We start from the raw sequence: 20,555 nt of genomic DNA, 5'->3' as shown, positions 1-20,555 counted from the left end.
CAAGATGATCTGTATCCCCTGGCTTGTGGAACAGAGTGTGCAAGAAATGTGCCAGCGGTGCAATGATTGGGGATTCTTCCTGTGTGCAGGGTTGGACTGGGACACTGGGGGCCCACCAGAGAAATTTCAACCTGGGGCCCACACATCCCATGACTGCGGTGAAAGGGGGGTGGCCATGCACCTGAAGGTGGGTGTGGTCATGATGTATCATGGACAGGGCCAAATGTACATAGTAGCATTAATTCAGAGACACTGCTGCCCAGCAAAACTTTGCATAGAGTCCCCTCTTTCAATATACAGTAATGTCCTAGTTACCATACATATGACATTGATTAGATCGTGAGCTCATCTGAGGACAGTCAGTGACATGATCATGTACTCTGTAAAGTGCTGCAGAACATGTCTGTGCTATACAAATACATAATAATAATAATATGGTAGGACATTAGAGTATTACTATGGTAGGATTAGATTGTGAGCTCCCCTAAGGACAGTCAGTGAAATGACTATGTACTCTGTAAAGTGCTGCAGAAGATGTCAGTGCTATATAAATACATTCAACACGAGAATCATGTAATTATTCAAAGTCCCACAAATGTACAAAAAAATGGTGTCTTCATTCTAGACACATCAATTTTTTTTAAAAAGAGTCACTAGGACTATATATACAATTGTATGTGAGGTACACTAAAAACACCTGTATGGCCTAGTGCACACCAGAGCGGTTCTGCTGCGGTTTGCGATCCGCTTGCGGGTGCGGATCCGCTAGGGTAATGTATTTCAATGGGCTGGTGCACACCAGAGCGGGAGGCGTTTTGCAGAAACGCATACTCCCGGGCTGCTGCAGATTTTGGATTGCGGATGCGTTTCTGCCTCAATGTTAAGTATAGGAAATACGCAAACCGCTCTGGAAAACGGCACTTCAGAGCGGTTTGCCAGGCGTTTTTTGTTACAGTAGCTGTTCAGTAACAGCTTTACTGTAACAATACATGAAATCTACTACACCAAAAACGCTTCACAAAACCGCAAAATGCTAGCTGAAACGCTACAGAAAAAGAAGAAAAAGCGTTTCAAAATCTGCTAGCATTTTGCGGATCTGCTAGCGGTTTTTGGTGTGCACCAGGCCTATCACAAACAAATGCCTTAAAAAAGCTCCAGGCGGGTGTCTTTGCTTATCCCCCCCACACGTATTAGGTAACATATTTGCAAAATGCACAAGCTGCTGTACCTTTGTGGTGCCCAATAGGTGGAGTGTAGCTAGCCCTAAAAACCTGAACTTAATCGCATAGATGTTTGTTTATGGTATAATACCACAGGTGTGTGTGCTTAGCATATTGACCAAAAATGCAGGAATGTATTGCAAAAAAGACAAGGCTGGCAGATTTGTTTTTGTATGTCAGCCCGCTTGCATACACCTAGACTGCTCAAGGTCCACCACACACACCAAACAAATTATTGCAGCTGAAGGTCTATATACAAGGGTTTAGGGAATGCAATACATATTTACAGTGCTCAACATGTTTCATCTTATAAAGATTTCGTCAGGAGCAAAATAACGTGCAAAAAATAAAATAAAAACCCCCCACCAACACAATATCCCCCCAGCAGCAATATTGCTCAAGACAGAGCTCTGTCCTGAGCAATATTGCTGCTGGGGGGGGATATTGTGTTGGTGGTTTTTTTTTTATTTTTTTTCACGTTATTTTGCTCCTGACAAAATCTGTATAAGATGAAACATGTCGAGCAGTGTTAGCACTATAAATATGTATTGCACTTTGGACAAAAGACACAAAAAAGCAGGACAACGTTTTGGACAGAGGCAAAGTCAAAAGTGCACTTTTAAGTAGAGTTGAGGGTGCAGCTTAGCTCTGGGCATTCTTCTTCTTCTTCAGTATTTATATAGGAATTCTTTAGTATTTATATAGCACTGACATCTTCCGCAGAGTACATAGTTATGTCACTGACTGTCCTCAGAGGAGCTCACAATCTAATCCCTACCATAGTCATAGTCTAATGTCCTATCATATTATTATATATTTATATAGCACTGACATCTTCTGCAGTACTTTACACAGTACATAGTCATGTCACTGATTGCCCCCAGAGCAGGGTTGCCAACCTATTTTCAGATTTTCACAGACAAAAGCCCCAAAAAATCTGGGCACTCCAAGTTTTGGATGGACAGGGGGCAGAGTCAGCAGCACACATTTAAGGATTTCATGGGTGGAACTTAATTGTGGTGTGAGCACACATTTTGAGTTTTTAGGCCTTAGTGGCAAATAGTTAAAGAGGAACTGTAGATACCTATCAAACACACTGTTTCACTTAGCTAGGGCTTGCAGCCTCCAGCAGCCATCCTGTCCCGTGCCGGTCCTCCACGAGCCACCGTTCTACCGCCGCCAGCTACTTTCGGTTTCGCCGCCGGGCCACTGCGCCTGCGCGGCTCTGGCCACGCGTATCCTTTCTTCTCACTCCCCAGAGGAGAATGCGAAGAAAATAGATGCTTGGCAGGGCTGCGCTGGCCTCGACTAACAAGTCAAGGAACGGAGCGGCGGCAGGAAAACGGAGGCACGTGGAGGACCGGCGTGGGACAGGACGGCTGCTGGGGGCTTGCAGAAACCCCAGGTAAGTGAAACAGTGTGTTTAATAGGTTTCTACAATTCCGCTTTACAATACTTCTAGCAAGGGGGCTAAATTCAGAATTCCAAATGTGATCTGTTATCTATACTGTTATAGCAGCAAAACACGTTAACAGCGACGTATACTTTTCAAATGACTGTGTGCGACACAATGCCCAGATAACATGCAGAGCCGTTGTCCCGATCCATTGCGTTCATGTTGTTACAGGGAACGCATCACCCACTGTGAACCTAGCCTTACCTAATTTACTTTCCTTCATTCCTTTCACAATATAACCAGCACTGCCAAACACTAAGCAAATGGAAAGCATTCAAAGAGAACCTGTGAACCATTGTGCCTACTGTATACTTACCTGGGGCTTCCTCTCCCCCCATGAGGACCATGGGCTCCCTCGCCATCCTCCCCAGCCGCTCTGTTGTCCCAGGATCACCTCTGGGAGTGCTCTGGGACTGTGAAGTAGGTACTGCGCAAACGCAGAATGCCGCGCAGACACAGAACACCACAACTGGCCTCGATTGAAAAGGATACCTGAGGCGACCACGGAGAGGACGAAAAGGGAGCCCACGGTCCTCATGGGGCTGGATAAAGCCCCAGGTAAGCATAAATAAGGTACCATGTACCGTCTAAGGTACATTTAAATAATATGGATCACGACTACCTTTGTGTGCAGCAATGCAGGTTTCTTCAGCAATAAAATGAGAATCCATCTTAGTTCATACAATCCAACTAACATTTTGCACAAGGAGACAGGATACCAAGGAGAAACTCCACTTTTGCTCAGAATGGGCTGTTGAGGAGGGGGGGGGGGGGCGGTGCAAGAAACAGGGAGCAGATTGCTGACCTTACCAGTGCAAGTCTGCAGGAGAGATAACCTGACAACTCCTGCAGGCTCAGCCCCATTTCTGAGATAAGGAGTGTGTGCACAGGGCAGGGGAGGAGGGGTGACAAGACTGCCCGGAGTGTGCTGACACTGGTTGCAAGTAAGGGCAGAAGGAGGGAGCCAGAGGGGGAGAGGGGACAGCGTACATATGGCAGAGGAGCTGCACCTCCCGGTGGTGGAGGAATCAGAGAAGCAATAGAAACATGCTGACCTGGCTGTATTTCAAACAGTGCAGCTCGCATGGTTGCTGGCTGCCCCCCTCTCCCTCATTGGCTGGAGAGAGGAACTGACAGGAGAAAAGAGGATCATTGATTGGAGGGCGGGAGGGATATATAAAACAGAACAGAATGCTGTGTACAGTGCGGCCGCCTGAGGTGTAGGTTGTCTGTAGCTTCGGTGCACTACAAGATAACCCTGGCCTGTGACACCTGGGGGTGGGTCGCACCCCCCAAACTCGGCTTGCTACGCCCCTGGGCAGATCTACCATGGCACAGCCCAGCCTGCAGCATCCTCTCAATTTGTACTGCAGGCTGCGATTTCTAATACACCAGATGTGGAGGTGGGGCCCACCAGAGACATGGAGGTGGGGCCCCTCGGGCAAAATACTGGTAACCCATTGGCACAGTACGACCCTGCCTGTGTGGCAATCTATGTCTCATATCTATGACGCCATCTAGTGGCGTCTGGAGACACAGCTCTATCATCCTTGAGGCACATCTGGCTATGGGGAGGGGGGGTCGACTTGTACTGGGGTCACATCTGGCTACTGTGGAGGGGGCTATACTGGGGAAGGGGCTTCTACGCAAGTCAATCACTTGTTCCTGGTTTCTGAGGGAAAAGTGGGTACCTAAGCTTATATGCGGGTTGGCTTATATGCAAGTATATTTGGTAGTTGGGATCTTAGATAGATATTTTGAGGTGTATTCAAGAGAGGTTCCACTGAATTTTGTGTAGGGATATTGCATTGAGTGTGAACAGCAGAAAACAGACTTTACATCCATATGTTTCAGATAAAGCAGTGGCAGTCATTAGGGATGATCAATGAGATGCAAATATTTCTATATTTAAGTAGAAGTATGCTAATTTTTATGCAAACATTTTTAAGCTTCATATATTTTCATAAAATTTTACACAATCCTGCATGAACTTGGAAATATTTCCATCTTATTGATCGCTAGTTATAAAAATAAAATCAAAACCAGATAAAAGAAAAAGGGGCAAGTCTCCATACAGGAATGTAACTGGAAAACAAACCTATTTCTGTGTCTATACATCTAGGGACTAGATTGTGAGCTCCTTCGAGGGACAGTTAGTGACAAGACTAAATATACTCTGCACAGCGCTGCGGAATATGTCGGCGCTATATAAATACTAAACAATGAAAAAAAAAATGATAAAAACACGTGCGCACACACACATACTGTACACACTATTATATTCATCTTACCGCCTCTTTCTCAAGCACAGGAATGTTGTCATTAACATCCTTCACTTTGATTTTCATTTTTGCTCTTCCAGCAAGGCCTCCATTTGGATCTCCATCCTTATCCCTGACTTCAACCTCGAACGTGTAGCTGCTTTGTTCCTGTAAACAAAAGATACATACAGTGTAAAACCTCCACCTTTACACCACACATCCATATTGTAGAAGAGCCTTTTCACAATCCCAGTTCAGACTGATTAATGACTAAATACCACACAGTAGAGATAGTAGCATTCAGTTTATAACCACAACTGCCAGTTGCTAGAATGTGCAGCACCCAGATTCCAGAAGGGAGCAGGATACAGCACTAAATGAGTGTGTACATGTACACGCACGCACACACACACAGACACACACACACACACACACACACACACACACACACACACACACACACACACACACACACACACACACACACACCTGCAGGAATCTGGACTTGATCCCTCAGGTACAGTTCAGGGTTGAGTGCTGTACAGATGTGATGCTAGGCTCAAGGCTAGTGATGCCTTCTGCTGCTGTAAAGTGGGGAAGGGAAAAGATGATGTGCACATGTACAGAGGACTGGTCAGTATTGTCCCTGCAATGATGCACTATTTCACTATCTGTGCAAGGTTAAAGGGAAGATGTGAGCTTAAAAAAACAAACAAGATCTACTTCCCTGGGACTTTCTCCAGCCCCTGGCAGCTTATCTGTCCCTCGCCCCAGCTCCGCGCCCAGTCTCCATTACAGATGCCGACCGGCATCTTCTGCGACTTGCGCTCATGTAGCATGGAGTGTTCTGCGCAGAGCGCATGAGCAGAAGATGCAGACCTGGCAAGGTCGGCATGTGCAACGGAGGGGACCCCGGGACACTGCTGGGAGCGGAGCTGCGGCGAGGAACAGATAGGCTGCCAGGGACTGGAGGAAGTAGATTTTTTTTTTTTCAGCTTGGACCTTCCCTTTAAGAGTTTTTAAAACTAATGGGATTAATTTAATTAAAAAAAATGAAGCAGATACTCACCTAAGGAGAGGGAAAGCTCAGAGTCCTTTAGAGCCTTCCCGCTCCTCTCCAGATGCCTTTGGTGCATCGCTAGCTTCCCCATTCAAATCACCCGCCGTGGGGGGGCTTCGTGCGGCTATGTACTGCGCATGGGTGATCATGCAAGAAAGTGTGATCGCGCAGGTGCAGTACAGAGCGTTAGGTCTCCCCGAAGACTTCCGAAGCTTTTCGGTGGCGGAAGAGCAGTATTTGACTAATTTAGTCAAGTGGTGCTACCGGAAGAGCCAGCGCTGGAATGGGGGATCCGTAAGGAGAACGGGAAGGCTCTATAGGCCTTCCCTCTACTTAGGCGAGTATCTACATTTTTTAAATGTAGTTCCCATTGACTTTAATATGTGCTCCTATTCCTAAAGAGGTGCATGTCACATTTGCTTGCAGTGTTGAACATTATAGGGCTACTTAACAGAGGAACCTATCTATGATATATATAAGCACACTTACTACTCAAATCACTTTAGTTTTAGGTACTGGTATTATAATGTCAAGACCAGGGTCACATTTAGCAGAATGGCATGCGATTTCCCCATAGCACAAAGAGGAAAACGCATGCGATTCTGCTAAGTGTGTTCCCAGCCTAATGGGATGCATTTTTGTGGCAGGAGTCCATGTTTGTTGGCTGTTTGGCCACACCACTATAGCACGGCTCCCTTATTTGAACCATTTAGTGCCCCTATAAGTGTGATGAGACTTGATCAGCACTAAGATGGCCTATGGTCAGATTTAACCATATAAATACATATACATACATACATACAGGTTCTCCCCCAGTCACTGTCCTCCCGTGTCCCCATGAGTCCTATTCTGTCCACCATGTGTCCCCTTCTGTCCCTGTGTGCACCACTGTGTCCACCTTTGCCCCCTTCTACTCCCCTGTGTGGTCCACCCATCCCTGTGTCCCCTCCTGTCCCCCTGTGTGGTCCTACAAACCTCCGCATGTCTCCTCTGTTCCCCGTGTATAAAAACAAACAATTAGTGGCAATGTGGCTCACCTATTCCAGCGGCAATCAGCAGACCTCGCCTCTCCCACGTGGCTCCTCCTACTGATGGCTTCTGCTGATCACGTTATCGGCAGAAGCCGACACTAGAGGAGCAGCGCCGGAGATGAGAGGTCTGCGCTGTCACTAACCGTTTTCCCACACGGGGAGCGGAGGAGATATGTGGGGGCCAAGGGAGCACACAAAGGGAAAGGGGGGGGCACAGGAGGACTGGGGGACCACACAAGGGAATAGAAAGGGACACACAGGGATAAGGCAGGGAGCCCTCGATGTTGCGGTGGTTTGTATCGGCGGGCGATCGTAAGGTAGATATATACACACCCACAGAGCTACATAATATGTTGGCTGCAAATTTAGTTTGTTTTTTGTAAATTCCTAAAGACTGGAATATAAGCAAAACCTTTTACATCCCTTTCCTTACCTGACATAATTTTGCTAACACACCAATGTGTCAGCCTCCTTGCATTTCTTAGTGAAGAGTAACACTGCATGCAGCTTCTTTCATATGTCATGTTATCCCCCTAACCATCACATGTTGTCTCTAACTAAGAAACATCTCCCTCATTGCTCATTTTCACTACTCATGTTTTATTGATGTAAAATATGGAGAGTATCTTAAAATGTACATTCCATTACCTCTCTGTCAAGTGTAGCTACTGCAGTTCGAACTTCACCATTCTTTTGCAAGACGAACTGTGGGGTTCCTGTGCCCTGTGAGATAATTTTGTAGGCAAGCTTGGTATTTATTGTGTTTTCCTCATCTGCATCAGTGGCATTTAGAATCATAATAAGAGTGTCTGAAAATAAAAACATGTTAAACGGTTATATGACGCGAAAGGTTTGTCTTTGAATGAATTTTAAGCATCAGTGCATAGGAAAGCATGCAAATCCTAGTACACACCACACAATTTCCCGTCAGATCACTGGGTTTAATCAATAATTTGCGACAGGTCTGATTACCCATCGTTTTTCTGATCGATTTTCCGATCACTTTTGTACAAATTCGATCGGGTCGGGAATCAGATCGGGGCCGTCGGAAATTGATTTGACCCATCGATCTGATGCAAAATTGCATGGTGTGTACCAGGCATAATAGGTTTTGGTAATTGAGAACAATTGATAGCGCTCGTCTTCCAAAGGAAAGTATTCCCTTTAGATGATTCTATTCCTTTGATTCATTTAAACATCTCAGTGCCTCTTTCATTTCTTATTAATTTTGCCCCACTTTGCCCAATTTATTGAACGTGACTGCCCCCGAACTTGAATATAGAAATCTGCAATAGGTAAAATTTACATTAACCTTTTGGGGACCGACGTAGGTTGCTTCAACGTCCAGCAGGTGGTGGTACAGTTCTAAACGGATGTTGATTCAACGTCCGCGCTAAAGAACTGCCCCGACGCGATTGTGCGCACCGGAGAGGGAAGATTAAGCTGTCATATTACAGCTGGCATCTCCCCTCAGTGATTATCAGCCATCGCGTATGCCTGCTGATCACTACGATCGCCGTCGGATCGTAGTGATCACTTTAACAGCGGCGGCGGCAGGGGGAAAGAAGAGGATCCACTCACCTCCCTGCTGTTCCAGCGACGATCGGCGCCCCCCCTCTGCTCTGGCCGGCATCTCTGCTCCGCCTGAAGTCAGCGCTGGGTCCCGGCTTGATGACGTCATCAAGCCGCAACCCGACCTGAGCGACATTTGGAGCGAAGATGCCAGCTGGAGAAGAAGGGGGCTACTGCGGCTTATCGCTGGAGCCTGGAAGGTGAGGGATTGCTGCTGGCGTAAGGGGGGACACTTGCCACCATGCGGGGGGGGGGGGGGGGGAGGGCACTGCCCAGCCAGCCACAGACGGGATCCGGCTGCCTGACTCCCCCAAACACGCGCACCCCCCTCCACCGCAAAATGTCCTGGTCCTTGAGGGGGGTTAGGCGGCTGGTCCCGAAGTGGCTAAGCTCAAGTAAAAATAAGCCCTCACGAAACCAAAAAGTTGGCCATACATCTCTCGACTTGGCAGCCAATCGACCATCCGATTTGCTAATTATTATCAAATTGGGTGGAAACAGGTGCCGCCAAGAGCATGCCCAATTGGCGAGGCAACCAACTTCGGGCCGAAATTGGTCACAAGCATCAATCGGACATGCTGAAAGATGTCAGGCCATTGTGGTCGAACGGGTGCACAGCGGTAATGGTGAGCAATATCGGGAAGCACCTCTTCCTCAGTACCACACCTATGTATAAAGACCGGTTTAGAATGGACTATCATCATCTGACATCACCATGCACTACGTATAATAGCTCTGCCAGAATGCAAGGTAATATCAGACGCCAAAAATGGTACATGCGAACTAACACGGAGTTGACAAGTAAGCATTTATAGACAACTGACATATTTTACAGTGCTTTATAGAGCACTGTGTATAGTCATGTCAATAACTGTCCCCCAGAGGCACTGACCAAGGTCATAGTCTTGTGCACCAACTATTGTAAATGTATACATACCTGGGGCTTCCTCCAGCCCCCTTTGTCCTGATCGCCCCATCGCCGCCGCCCTCCGCCTTCTGGATCCTCCCTAAGGGCTCCTGAAGGTTCGGTCAGTCGGCACACGCACAGTGTGGCTACGCGCGCTCCCCCGTCACGCTCTCATGGCTGGGAGCGTTCCGAGCCTGTGTAGTAGTACTGCGCAGGAGCAGAACACTTCTAGCCACGGGGGTGTGTGTGTGAACAGCGGCAAGGGACATATCAGGCCAAAGGGGGCTGGAGGAAGCCCCAGGTATGCATGCATTTCTTCTCTTCCCCAGTCTCAGTTTCCCTTTAAGGACATTTTTTATTTGAGCCAACTTATCAGTTTGGGGATATGGGAGGAAATCAGAGCGTCTGCAGGAAAATCAAGCAAACTCAAGGTGCAAACTCCATGAACATAGTGTGCAGCGCTTGAGTCCAAAATTCATGATTTAGCCTGGAGAACACATCACCATGCCACAGTTATTATACTTATATTTTATAAGGAAGAATTAGTAAAAAAAAAACTTGTGCTGTAAAGAAGTAAACACACATTTTGCAAAGTTCAGACTGCAAGCTGTCTGGCCAGTTAAAAGATACAACCATGTTTGTGAGATTTCCTTCCTTGGGATACATCAGTAGAAGGGATTTGGCTATATGCAGTTAACATTATACGGTAGAGTAGCTAGGTGGATTACTTTGTCACTTACAGTTTAACCTCTAAAGGTACATACACACGTCTGATTTTTCCAATTAACCGGTCGTTTGGATGTCAAATCGGGCGTGTGTACAAACGGTTGTTTGGCCGATAAGGCTGATTTTGACCTAAAAACAGCCTTATCAACCAAACGACCGTTTGTACACACACGTTCGGACCGGTCGTTTGGAAAAATCAGACGTGTGTATCTACCTTAAAGTGAAGTAAAGCCCAGCATTTCTTCTTTGCTCTAAAAAAAATTATTTACAGCAGATTATATACAACCAGCATTAATTTTTTTTTTTTTTTTTTTTTACACTAGACCAGCATTCAAAGGGTTACACACAGGAACTAAAAGTTCAGTGCAGAGAAATGTTGACGAATCAGAAGTGTAGATTATGTTATCTTGTGTTTACTTAATTGTATCAAGTGAGGAATGTGACACATTCTCTGACTGTGGAGAAGCCCCTGGACACAGAGACTCAAAGCATTTCTGAATTCAATAGATAATGAATAAAACCAGTTAATAAAATGCAAAGTCAGCTCACAAAGCAAAAAACTGTACTTTTGGAATGTATAATTTCTAAATGAATAATAATACTGCACAAATGCAAATATGATAACCGTATGGCATATAAAAAGTAGGAAAACATGTTTTTATTGAATATTATGTCAGGGTTTTATACCGCTTTGAATAACCGAGTGTGAGAAAATGCGGAAAAGCCGCCGCGTGTACTGACAGCAAGGCGGCTGGCTCCGCGTCCAGCTCGGCGGTTCGTACGCAGCAGCATGCGTCTGACACTATGATAGATCGCGGAAAAGCCGCCGCATGTACTGGCAGCAAGGCGGCTGTTTCCGCGGCGGTTTGCACGCAGCAGTGTGTGTCTGGTGTGGCTGGGTCTGTTAGTGCACCTGCATGGAGAGCTACGTGCGCGCCCGCCCGAAGTCAGGACCTTTATACCAGCTGGAGATGGATCAGCTGATCAGGACGATCAGCTGATTCCTGCTGGACTCCTGATTGGCTGAGTGGCTCGGGCGGGGCGGCAGAGTCCTGCAACTATAGATACAGCTTGCTTGCCAGTTGCTGGTTGTCTGCCATTGCGAACACTTACGTGGAAGGATTCAGACCATAGTCAGATCCTACAGTGTGTTTGAACCAGAAGGACCTGGGAATTCACACTGAGCCAGATTACTTTTGTTTATCATTGTATTATTATTCAGACTAGTTCCAGGGTGCTGAGACCACGGACCTCGCACCCAAGACTAGGGAACTGTATTTTGTGTTATACTCCAGATTAGTTCCAGGGTGCTGAGACCACGGACCTCGCACCCAAGACTAGGGAACTGTATTATCATTTGTGTTAGTCTTCAGACCTGCTTGTGACGCCCATCTTCCAGGGGTCACTAGCCACCGGGTCTTCTTGCTACTCAGCCTGGGACTCCGTCCCTTGGATGTCTCAGGCTGCCTGCAAGATCTCTGCACTTCCGAAGGGAGGTATTTCTCATACTTCCAAGGACCACCTGCTCCTCGGGTGGTCCTCACTCAAAGTACCACTGTTACACCAAACACTCACATACCTATAGGTGTCCAGAGGTTAGCAATATATCTGTATTATCGGTGATTCTGCAGATCATCAATAATCAGGTATATATCTGCATTCTTGGTGATACTGCAGATCACCAATAATCAGATTCTCTCTGCATGCTGACACCGATCGTTACACCGAGCAACAGAGCAACCATCATGTGATAGCACCTCCAATTAGGACGTTAAAGGCTACATATAGGTGATTTCCTGCAAGACACATCACCCATGCACTATGGTACTGGGCTGATGTCACACAGGTAGTACAGATTTCTAGAAGTTACTAATTTATGGAACTGTAGATAACTACTAAGCTGCTGCTTAGCTAACTACAATACACATCTATGCAGCAATACATTGTGCAGTAAAACCAACAGGTACCATTTATTAGTCTTCATTCTTCCAAATTCACTATAGAATGAACTGGTAAACAGGTCTTAAAGGACAACTGAAATGAGAAGAATATGGAAGCTGCCACATTTATTTCCTTTTAAACAATACCAGTTGCCTGGCAGCCCTGATGATCCTCTGCCTCTAATACTTTTAGCCACAGACCCTGAACAAGCATGCAGCAGATCAGGCGTTTCTGACATTACTGTCAGATCTGACTGGATTAGCTTCATGCTCGTTTCTCGTGTGATTCAGACACTACTGCAGCCAAATAGATCAGCAGGGCTGCCAGGCAACTGGTATTATTTAAAAGGAAATAAATATGGCCACCTCGATATTTTTCTCATTTCAGTTAATCTTTAAGTACCCCTTTCCTAGTACCCACTGGAGGTATATGGGCTATTAAAAAAAAACACAGGTCCCTTACAGTATTAAGAAAAAAGGCCACTCACTTAAGGGGCTACGATGCATCATAGGCAAGACTACTTTCCATGCTGAATGCCACAAGAATTTCACTGCATGGAGCAAGTCGTGAGAACATTGGTAATGGTAATTCCAATTGACAGAGGTCAGTCTGTTAGAGCTAATGATAATGGGACACTAGACAGTAGTAAAAGCTAGATGATTATGTCCTATAAAAGATATTCTAATAGACTTACTTGCGTCAGACAACTCTTCAACCTCGCCAATGAAAGTTTCCATAGTAAACACGGGATTGTTATCATTGATGTCTATAACGCGCACTCGGAGATCAATAGGAGGTTCCACATTTTCATTTCTCTCATTCTTAGCATAACCTTTCAGCTAAGAAGTAAAAAGACACATTAATGGCCTAACAAACCAAAGGTTCAACACATGCATTACTATTAATACCATAAAATACCATAAAAGCGGTTTACATGAAGCCTTTTAACAGCAATGCAGAAGCTACCACTACTGCCCACTTCTGAAAAATATCCTTTCCCTGGCTGTCATGCTAGTCCTCTAGTTTTTAAGGCAAAAAAGAAGTAGTCAGCAATTGTATTCAGGGCTCAGAAACTGCATACCTGTACAAGGAAGTAAGAAAGAAATCAGGGCAAAAAAGGGGGGCTATGTGACTACATAGCAAAGTATCTATGTGTACTAGTTAAGGGCACTGCCTCTGACAAAGGAGACAAGGGTTTGAATCCTGCATATTCCTATTCAGTAAGCCAGTACATTTTAAGTAAGGAGTCCTTGGGCAAGACTCCCTAACACTGCTACTGTCTATTGAGCAGAACAAGCACCCACTGAAATCAGTGAAAATGTACATGTTTGTTCTGGATAAGCAATTCAAAAAGTATTAGAGCAAGAAGATCAGGACATTTTCAGTAAGGAGTCCTTAGGCAAGACTCCCTAACACTACTACTGCCTATAGAGCACGTCCTAGTGGCTGCAGCTCTGGCGCTCTGAGTCCACCAGGAGAAAAGCGCGATATAAGTGTTTGTCTTTTGTCTTAAACAGCCAGGCAAGGAATTCTTGTAAAACAAGGGCTTCAATGACAATTGACTTCTAACTGCCCCCAAAAACCTGCAATTAAGAGCGGTTTTGCATGACATCTAGTGAAACTGGAATCCAGTTATACCATAAACTGCATGTCGACTGTCCATGTTAAGATGCTAATATTAGTCCTTCACCACAAATCTCATCTACTGATTAACTACACAGACACGTGTGATTATTGCAACCCATTATAGAAACAGCAGCAGATACAAATCTCAGCTTAGTTAATTCCTTCTAAAGTACATAACAGGGAAACACTTACATGGAACATTGGAATCTCTTCTCGGTCCACAATTCCAGTTACATTCAGTTCTCCAGACCTTTCATCGATGATAAACATGCCAAGTGGTGGTTCAGTCACCCCCATACCAGTTATGCTATATCGAATTCTCTTGGTTGGGTCTATCTTCACATCAGATTGGATCTGAGAGCAGGAAAAAAAGAATGGAATATTTAGAGAAGACAACCGAGGTGACATGATGAGGTAGACACGTGTACGTGTATGGACAGTGCCAGGCACACAAATGACTAAGCTGTGTACCTTTTTTTCCCCCTTTCTCAGCCTCAAAGAGTCAAACATCAGGTATGCAAATTACAGTTTCTGTCTGGGTGGGGTAACCCTCACTGATAAGAAATTACAGCCAAAAAACACTTTCTTGTCATTAAATGGCTTCTGAGAGCTTTGGCATACTTCAATAAATGTGTCATTGAGCAGAGACAATGAAACAGTAAAATCTTAAAAACTAGATTTAAAGATAAAATAAAAACTGCAACATATCCCCAAAAAAAATAAAAATATACATTTTTTTGGAGAAGAAGGATAGATACTGGGCTACCTCTACGCGGTGTATGTGACTACGCAAGAGACTTTATTCTTGTAATGAAGATCCCAGCTTTTAAATTAGCTGTAGGGACAGCATTGATTGCCACATGATTTTTGTGAATGGTTTTTCACGAGTGTGCGGAAGTTTATTTGGATTCTGCTTTTTTGCTTGCCACACCCCTTCCAGCACCTCCCTATTACATCTGCAAGTGTTTAAAATGTCCCAGCTCGAGGTGAGGAGCATGGATTTTGTGTTTGTTTTTTTTATGGTTTTTAGATACAATTATTCATCTCATCAGTTTATTTTCACCATGGATATCCTTTAAATACTATTGAACAGAATATTGTATCATGTCAGCCATCAATTAATGGAAGGAGCTCCACAGCTTTTGCCAGTATGGGCAAACAGAGCAAGGTAGAAGAAAGTGAATGCAAATGAACAAACAAGAAAATATACGATGGGGTTTCATTAAAACATACAAAAAAAAAAATTATGTGAACCCCCTCCCCCCTATACCCGACATAACTTCATGCGAACACTAATGTTATCTGAGTTACACTAATTATTAGTATAACGCACTTACTTTTGCAATAGGATTCTTGTAAGAATTGTCCTGCTCTTCTAGAATTGAAACTGGTGGTATGATCCATGTTCGCTTACGTCTTACTAATGTTTTGGATCCACTGTTTTCATGCTTCGGGTTTGCACTTCTCCTCACCACCTGTAAAATGAAACAAATACTGGTACTTGCATTTTGACAAGTATCATTTTAGATGGAAATCTATATTTTGATGCTAGTAATTGCGCAGTTATCACAACTACTGTAAAGGTGCGTACACATGCACGACAGCAGCCAACGACGGGTCCGTTGGCACCTCCCGCTGGGCAGGTTTTCAGCAGACTGTAGTGCGTGTGTACGCACTGTCGGCGGACTGATGAGGCTGTTCCTGAAGATCCGTCTGGCGAATCGTTCAGGAACAGCCTTATCAGTCCGCCGACAGTGCGTACACACGCACTACAGTCTGCTAAAAACCTGCCCATCGGGAGATGCCGATGGACCAGTCGTTGGCTGCTGTTGTGCGTGTGTATACACCTTTACTTTCACTGTATCTACCAAGCAAGCAAAATTCTCCCTAGACATGCATTATCCTATCATTTCTACCTACACCTCTGCTCATGTACTTCACTTATATGTAATACAAGTAATTTTGCATCGCAAAGGATGTACTTTTTGTTTCTAGCTTGTAGGCCTTATACAGGAGGTCATTGTTCCAGGCTTGAGTCCTCGAGCTTTAAATTAGTTAATAGTACAATATAGAGCAGTGGTCCTCCAACTAAGGCCCGTGGGCCGAATGAGGCCTCCTGAGGCTTTTTTACCGGCCCCCCACACACACAAAATGTATTACTTATAGATGCGGTCAGCTACAGATTTAAATATTGGTGGTCCGCATATAGAATATCAGTGCTGGCACCACCCATCCACATGAAAGCCAGAAAGCAGTAATTCGCTAGTTTCCAATCAAATTCCACACCAGGCGACACTGCTGTCCACTGCAGGTTGTCACCTGGGTATGCTTCATTGTCTGGCCCGCAAAGACTTCTATGTCATTTTATGTATACACCGGCCCCCTAGCAGTCTGAAGTATGTTGACCTGGCCCTCAACCCAAAACGTTTGGGGACCCCTGACATAGAAGGACGGTTCAGGGCTTCAACTTGTAGTCACTTGAAAACCTTAAAGTGGACCTGAACTCTTGCACAGGACAGAAGGAAACAGAGAAATGCACCCTGTGTGTGTTTAGAGAGTTTAGCCTGTCCAATGCCCCATCATCTGTGACTAATCACAAGTTGTAATTTGATCTCTCCCGTGTGTCAGCTGACTGCCACGGCAGATAAGCACATTTGAAAGCACAGGATGTTAACAATAAGTCTACTACCATTAAAGCAGAAAGAAGAAAAAGTGCAGATTTATTTAGGGATTTGTATCAGCTGTCGCAAATAAATGTTTTTCTATAAAAGGTTATTATTCTGTTGCACATCTGTTGAGCAGAGATGAAAAGTGGAACAAAGGCTAGGAAAGAGCTTGTCACGCTGTTGGCCTACAGGTGGTGCTCATGTGTAGCATATATGTGATGAGGCCAATGCAGTTTCGACATGTGCATTGAGCAAAGTCTGTGACTGCACAGCTCAAACACTCAAACACCCCCCTCAAAATGAATTTTATTTATCATCTTGGTGTGATGTGCTAGTTTGAGCATGTACAACCAATGAAACCTGGAAGGAACTGCAATATATGCAGCAATGTGTAATTGCTTTATGATAACATATTATGTTCCAAGTATGGTAAAACATTCAACTGCTAATGATTTATAAGAAACAATGCCATAGCACAAATTACAAATGGTCCGTAAATTATGCTTTTCTAATTTCAGTTTTAACAGGCTCTTCTCAGAGTTTCCTGGCTGAACTGCACAGTCTTCAAACCACAGATTAGAAATGGAGAAGTAAACAAATAAAAAAAAAAACAGCTACAGCATGAAACCTGTGCCCACTTAACCTTCTTAGCGGTAACCCCGAGCTGAGCTCGGGGTAAGCCGCCGCGGATGATATCTCAGCCCCTAGTGGGGCGATTCGCCCCATTTAAAGTGCTGTATGCGCAGCTAGCACTTTGCTAGCCGCGCCTACAGCTTGATCGCCGCCGCTGCACGGCGATCTCCCGCATGCAGCGGTGGAAGAGGCCCCCCGCCAAAGCCCTGCGCTGCCTGGACCAATGACTTCCGGGCAGCGCTAAGGGCTGACGTCAGGACGTCCATGACGTCATTCCGATCGTTGCCATGGTGACAGGAAAAGCCAAACAGGGGAACGCGTTATATACGCTTTCCCCTGTTTGCTATTGATGCCGGCGACGATCGCACTAGAGGGACACATGCGCCCTCTAGTGTTTCACATAGCTACCACTCTGGTAGCTTGTTTCACGTAGCTACCAACAAAAAATAAAATAAAAATGTATTTATGCCTATTTGGCAGAATTAATTAACCGCCAGGAGGGTTTTAAAGGAAACCTGAGACAAATGGATACATAACCTTTATACTTACCTTGGGCTTCCTACAGCTCCCTCCAGGCTGTGGGCTCCCTCGCCATCTCTCCGGTCGTCCCCTAGCCCTCCCGTTACTTGTGTCAGCCAGGCTCTGTTGTGATTGACAGAAGTACCGGGGTGGCTAGCGGAAGACCGGAGCGGCCCAGAGGGATGGCGAGGGAGCCCATAGCCTGTAGGGGGCTGGAGGAAGTCCCAGGTAAGTACAAATGGTTTTATATCCATTCGTCTCAGGTATACTTTAAAACGATGTGCATGAGTACTTCAAATAATATAAACTTCTGCATGACTGAAGTGAGCACCAGTTGTTTAACATTACTTAGAGCAGTCATCAAGCATTTTCAAGAAGCCAACTCAGACACGCTTACCTCTAAGTGGAGACCGAATCCAAGATCAACAATGACCTGCAAAGAGTTAAAGGAAAAGAGGCATTAAACTTTGCATTAAGCAAACATGACAATGTCAAATGCTACAGTTTACATTTAAAGAAGTGATTCATCACAATGCATTGTTCTAACGTGAAGAACACAGCGAATCCAAAATGGCAGCACTTCATCTTTGAGCAAATGCTGCCATATTGGATGGACACACTTTTCAGCTTGAGTGCACCTTCATTATAATGTCTACTGTTCCTCTTTCAACAGCGGTCTGCAATGCCAAATCAAAGCAATATTTATTCAGGAATATTGTGTATTTCTCTACAGTTCTTTTCAGCTACAAAACCAACCCTCTCGATGTCAGGAGTCTGATATTAAGCTGCCCTAAACAATCTTTTCTGATCCCTACAGGTGAAGTTTTTCCCCAGTCTACAGAAAAGCTGTTCGGCTCTCTGTAGAGCCACCCATTTTGTTCTATGGAGAGGGGAGAGAGTGAAGTCGAGAAGAAAGCATCTTACTGCAGCATGCAGCCAGAATTATGGGCGGGAGCAGGTGACATCACTGCCAGTCACAGTAAAGTCGATCGCATGCACTACTTTAAGCAGTCTAGAGGGATCAAGCAAGCAATATATGATATATATCGATAACACAGGACACATCTACCAGATATCACTTGTAGTCTGCGTACTATGGTCCGATACAGTCTTAATTAACCGAACGTTTCAGATAAAGTGCTAATTGTGGATTGCTAATGTCGCTCGATTCCTAATCACTAGATGTATGGCCACCTTTTCAGTAGTGGTTAGTTGAGAATTTTTAAGCTCTGTGGACCACTGGAAAGGAAGTTATTGATGTCAAGGGCAGGGCTGTGGAGTCAGTATAAAAATCATCTGACTCTAGCCGTCCTGTTACTTCTGTCAGTCACAACTGACTTTTGAAACCACCGACTCCAACTCCAGGTCCTCAAAATGGTTCTGGCTCAGACTCCTTAGTCTAATACTTACCAGGGCTGTGGATTTGGTACAAAAATCACCCATCTCCTGACTACTCAGTTTATAAAACCACCGACTCAGACTCTAGGTACCCAAAAATGCTCAGACTCAAACTCCAACTCCACAGCCCTGGTCAAAGGACACCTTTACTGAACTCAACCAATGCAATTATTTCAGGTAAGAAAATGCAAATAAGTGTATGTAGCTTAAAGGACAACTGAAGCAAGAAGGATATGGAGCCATATTTATTTCCTTTTAAACAACACCAGTTGCCTGGCTATCCTGCAGATCCTCTTACCCTAATACTATGAGCCCCAGCCCCTGAACAACCATGCAGCAGATCAGGTGTTTCTGACATTATTGTCAAATCTGACAAGGTTTGCTGCATGCTTGTTTACGGTGTGATTCAGACACTACTGCAGCCAAATACACCATCAGGGCTGGCAGGCAAATGGTAGTGTTTAAAAAGGAAATAAATATGGCAGCCTCCATATCCCTCTCACAACAGCGGTCCTTTAAACCTGTGAACCTAACCCACCAGATGTTTGGAAAACCATTGCATAAGGCATAGTCATAGGGCAGCATCACTTGCTACATCTGGAAAATGCTCTGATGGATGGAATATAAGTTATTGTTATTTGGTATTTATATAGCGCTGACATCTTCCGCAGCACCGTAGAGTGTATTGTCTAATCACTTAACTATCCCACAGAGGGGCTCACAATCTAATCCCTACCATAGTCATTGTCTATGTATGTACCATAGTCTAGGGCAGTGATGGCTAACCTAGGCACTCCAGCTGTAGTGGTACTACAAGTCCCATGAGGCATTGCAATACTCAGCTCTAAGCATAACTGGGGGAGGCATGATGGGATTTGTAGTTTTGTCACAGCTGGAGTGCCAAGGTTAACCATCACTGGTCTAGGGCCAATTTCGGGTAAAGCCAATTAACGTAATCGGAATGTTTTTGGGATGTGGGAGGAAACCGGAGTGCCCGGAGGAAACCCGTGCAGACACAGGGAGAACATACAAACGCCCTGCAGGTAGTGCCCTGGCTGGTATTGGAACCGGGAACCCATCGCTGCAAGGCGAGTGTGTGGGTACATTTAATTATAAACACACTTCTCACTAAATGCAGAGTTCTACTTTAAATGGGAATTATCTGGAATGCTGTTGTGGTCACAACTGATATCCAAACTAGTGTCCGGAAGGAGGCATTCTACTGAGAACTGGGCAGTGACAGCCTCCAGCACTGCATAAAGGACTCTGTGATGACCACAGCCATCTGAACATGGTTACTATTAGGGCTTATTCACACTATGAGCGTTTTTATTTATTCTTAAGTGCTGGCGATTTTTTAAATTGCTTTAAAATCGCTTGTGTAATGTTGCTTTATGTGAGTGTTCTCACATGAGCGATGAGCTTCTTTCCGAGTGCAAACACGGGTCCTGCACCATTCCCTGAGCGTTTGTGCTTCAATGCAAGGTATAAGAAAATCGCTAAGCACTTTAAAAAGTGCTTTGAAAAACGATTTTGTGA

The 20,555-nt window shown here is 45.0% G+C and overlaps 1 protein-coding gene across 1 annotated transcript in view; it reads right to left on the bottom strand.

The window, feature by feature from the left end:
- DSG2 (desmoglein 2) overlaps window positions 1–20,555 on the bottom strand; it is a 70,419-nt gene that overhangs the window by 23,258 nt on the left and 26,606 nt on the right. The window contains exons 2-7 of the mRNA XM_068237308.1: window positions 18,016–18,051; window positions 15,138–15,275; window positions 13,993–14,154; window positions 12,869–13,013; window positions 7,677–7,837; window positions 4,968–5,105 (exon numbers count right to left, since the gene is read on the bottom strand). Of these exons, the coding sequence (XP_068093409.1) occupies window positions 4,968–5,105; window positions 7,677–7,837; window positions 12,869–13,013; window positions 13,993–14,154; window positions 15,138–15,275; window positions 18,016–18,051 (780 nt within the window). The remainder of the gene's footprint in view (window positions 1–4,967; window positions 5,106–7,676; window positions 7,838–12,868; window positions 13,014–13,992; window positions 14,155–15,137; window positions 15,276–18,015; window positions 18,052–20,555) is intronic.

The sequence above is a fragment of the Hyperolius riggenbachi genome, chromosome 5, assembly GCF_040937935.1.
Source record: "Hyperolius riggenbachi isolate aHypRig1 chromosome 5, aHypRig1.pri, whole genome shotgun sequence".
NCBI lineage: Eukaryota > Metazoa > Chordata > Amphibia > Anura > Hyperoliidae > Hyperolius > Hyperolius riggenbachi.
The sequence above is the reverse complement of the archived record's forward strand: the minus strand, read 5'-3'. Positions and strand labels throughout refer to the sequence as shown.